The following is a 3,820-nucleotide window of genomic DNA, read 5'->3' as shown; positions in this document are numbered from 1 at the left end:
TAGCAGCTAAAAATGTTAGCCGGGGTGAAGCCCCAAGTGGGCACTGCACTTCAGGGTTGGTATGGTGACTTTGGCAATACTTAGGACAAAACTGCACCAGAGACTATGGATTTTGATATTGAAACTGTTTAGACATATACCTAGTACATCCAAAAAAGACCAGAAATATTTCTTCTTACACCCATTTGCGTACCTACTGATTAAAGAATCTTTAAAGTGTGCACTTTTAATATGTCTGTATAGGCTGAGTTTTAAAGCAAAGCACCTATAAGCTCCAACATTTTGTAACAAACATTTCTTACATATGAACCATCCATAAAAAACATATGCAGCAATACACTTGGATTAATTCTTTGGAGAAATAGGGACATGTTAAAAATATGTATGACATGCAGTCCTGGACCACACACGTTCCACAGATTTCTAAATGACTGGGTAACTCTGAAACCACTTAACTGTCTGAAAACAGATATTGGGAAGAAACATGAAATGAACTAGCCAACTATATCACAGAACTGTGCAGAACAATCACAGAAACCAGTAGAGGAGTTCAGACAATTGGACTACTTCATGTTTCTAACCTATTTCATACATCTACAGTACAAAAAAATGGAAAACATAAAGCAGTAGGGCAATCTACTAAAGCATCTGATGTACTTTCACAACAATTAAAACAACACAGTCTTCTTACACTAAAATCCTATATTATGACAGCTAACATCTTTTTTGTAAGCATAACTGGAGTACCAACACATTTCATCTTAATATGCTCAAAAAAGAGCTTCATAAAAATTGAAAGTCCAATGAAAAGCTGCTAAAACATAAACTAAAGAAACAGCCAAAGATATTTTGCATTAAGTAAAAGCTGGAGTCTAGTGTTCTCTCAGCAGAAAGAGTTAATACGATGAATTAGTCTACACTGATGGAAGGCAAGGTGATTTAAATGACAAAGTCATTAAGCATGTCTTTCAAAGCACAAAATAATTAGAAGAAACATTTTGATTAAAAAACTAATTTTAAAATCTATAAATGCTGGCTATTTTAAAATCTAAACTAGTTAAGACAAGCTAAACTTAGTCTTTGCAAAGTGCATTATGACTACCTGTTTAATTAGGACTTAAGTGAAAATGTATAATTAAGACTAGTGTTTACACAACTGAAGCAAACAACACAGACCCCATATACTGTAATACTGATAACCTTGAATTGAGAACAATCTTCCTTACATTTTTAGCTCCTTCTGTTCAGCAGATAGCCCATGCTATAAAATGATCCAAGCCATCAGTGGCTTTAGCGTGAAGAGGAAATACAGGCTTTAATAAATACATTGTAACCAAAGAGTATGTTGGGGATTGCCTGAGAAACAAAACATAAATATTTAATCACTTGTTAGCTATTTGTTACACATCGCTGGGTGACCTTGTTCTTTGAGACAGGCTGGAAGGGATGCAGCCACAACAGATAAGCCAAAGTGCTTTTTGTATCTCCTGGTTTCTAAAAGCATAAATTACTGGGTTGATGATAGAATTGTAGGTGGCTGGTAGCAGGGTAGCATACATGTAAATAGATGGGTAGGTGTAATCTGCTATAAGAGAGTACAGAGTGAAAGGCATCCAGCAGGCAGCAAAGGTCCCCAAAATGATGGCCAGTGTAGATACCCCCTTTCTGGTAGTGACATAATGGGATGTGGCAAGAAAATGGTGCTGCAGAGCAATCTGATGTGCATGCCTCATCACAATTTTACATATCTGGATGTAAAGCTGTAACATAAGTGCAAACATGAGAAGGAAGGAAACAGAAAGCACTGCCACATTATTCTTTGTAAGGGGCTTGATGATGCTGCAGGTAGACTCATCTTTAAGGCAGTTCCATCCCATTAAGGGTAGCAGTCCAAGACAGACAGAAGCTCCCCAAAGCACAATCAGCATGAGATATGTAAAAGTTACAGTTCTTTCCGAATTATAAGTCAAGGCATAATACAGGGAGAGGTAACGATCAAGGGTAATTGCCAAAAGACTGCAAACAGAAGCAGTAAAGGAGCCAACAATTAGTCCAATGGTGATCAGTTTTGCAGCATCAGAATGCAGAAGATAGGCAAAAACAAAATTTGTGACCAATCCAACTCCTGCTAAAAGGTCTGCTAGAGCAAGGCTTCCTATTAGCAGAAACATAGGAGCTCGAAGAGTAGGGTTGTGTAAAATAATAAGGACCACAATGGCATTTTCACATGATATTAGAGTTCCTGAGGTGCACAATACAATGTCCCAGGGGTTGACAATCGGCTCCAGCTCCTGGTCTGTGGTAGGAATCAAGGAAGAAACTGCTGCAGCTGAGCCATTTTCTGAATAAGCAGCATCAGAATGATCCTGAGGCACCCAGGTTAAATTAAACTGCTGAGCTTCATCCATTGCACTTCCAGATGCTTTCATTGAAAGAAAAAAACATATGCATTACAATAATCAGATACAAAAGCTTAAACTTGTATTTGAACAAAAATGTGACATTGCCACTGATTATGCTGCAGAACATCAGATGCATGCCAACACATAATATATAAAAAACATAATTAATGAGTTTATTGTACAACACATATGCCCAAATAATAATGCATGACCCGCGTCTCATTGCCAAAATAAGATAACTAAAACTGGGATGGTCATGTTTTGTCGAATTTGTCTCTAGAAAATAGACTACCCGTTACTGTAAAAACATTGAGGGTGGGGGCTCTCATAGTAAACCATTGATATAACTGTAGAGTATCGTATGAATATATACGAGTGCAGTAAATCTGAATCAAACCACTAAAACAGCTGTACTCAAACCATGCACAAGAATAACAGACGCCGATAAATGTGTGGATGGTTTAGATAAGAACAGATGTTATTTGGGTAAGTCCAGGGCTTACGTCAACAATTCATTCCGATTATTTAGGGTAAGCTCCCTGAACAATTTTTCATTCCTCAGGCACTAAATCCAAAATGTATTACCTGAAGTCATTGTACAACAACGTCATTTTCACTAACAATAGCATTAACATAAAATAATGTAAGTGTAACGGAACAGTGATTGTCACCTCGACTTCCTGCATGAGATTCCCACGGGCTTTCCTCTATTAAACAGACCAGGTACCTTCCACCATTTTCTGCCTTAGTCCAAAGACACGATTCTTTTCCAGCGTTGACAGCTCCCTGATGGACATTGTAGAGACTTCTGGTGCAGAGAGGCTCGCCGCAAAGCTAATATCCAGCAGTGCTGGTGCCTGCCATCTGCATATTGCGGGAATGGGAAAGTGCCGGGCGGCGAAAGGCGACAGATAAACCGCGCGGCTTAATAATTGTGCCCGTGACGTCACACAGAACGCTCGGGCTGCCCCTCGGAGGCTGGCTGCTCTCCTGCAGCTCGAGCTCTGCACAATGATGCCGCGTTAAAAGACACCTGAGGACACCTGCGGTGCACTCTGTCCGCTGCAGCCCGAGCCTGAGAGCTTGGCATCAGGCGTATCCCGCCACGGATGAGTGTGCAGTGATGTACTGTCCTATCTCACAGACAGATTAACATTTTTACTGAGATAATAAATGCATCGCAGAAACAACCTTCCACCCAGCTCATGTGATGTGTGATCTAAGATAGTCCCTATAGAACATGGCCACAGATTTTTAATAGAGGCAAAATGATCGTGAGACACCTGACACTTCTCTCATCCTACTGATGAGTAAACCAAAGACAGATAAGTACCAGTAGCAAAGGGCCTATGCCAGGGCACATTAAACAACACAAAACACCTGGGAAGTTGTGTAGTTATGGTAGCAAGTGTGATATT

The 3,820-nt window shown here is 39.8% G+C and overlaps 1 protein-coding gene across 1 annotated transcript; it reads right to left on the bottom strand.

The window, feature by feature from the left end:
* Nucleotides 1-1,037: 1,037 nt before the first annotated feature.
* On the bottom strand, nt 1,038-3,394 carry GPR12 (G protein-coupled receptor 12). Its single transcript, XM_044073281.1, has 2 exons — nt 3,074-3,394; nt 1,038-2,422 (listed from the first exon to the last, which is right to left on the bottom strand). The coding sequence occupies exon 2, from the start codon at nt 2,406-2,408 to the stop codon at nt 1,401-1,403; it is 1,008 nt and encodes a 335-aa protein (XP_043929216.1). The 5' UTR covers nt 2,409-2,422; nt 3,074-3,394; the 3' UTR covers nt 1,038-1,400.
* Between the last annotated feature and the right edge of the window lie 426 nt (nt 3,395-3,820).

Source organism: Protopterus annectens, chromosome 5.part1, assembly GCF_019279795.1.
Source record: "Protopterus annectens isolate FY-2018-M chromosome 5.part1, PAN1.0, whole genome shotgun sequence".
NCBI lineage: Eukaryota > Metazoa > Chordata > Ceratodontiformes > Protopteridae > Protopterus > Protopterus annectens.
Note: the sequence above shows the minus strand (reverse complement) of the source record. Positions and strands in the feature narration are given on the sequence as shown.

Excerpts from the sequence above, each read along its gene's own strand:
- GPR12 (XM_044073281.1), bottom strand. The coding sequence starts at position 2,408 with ATGGATGAAGCTCAGCAGTTTAATTTAACCTGGGTGCCTCAGGATCAT.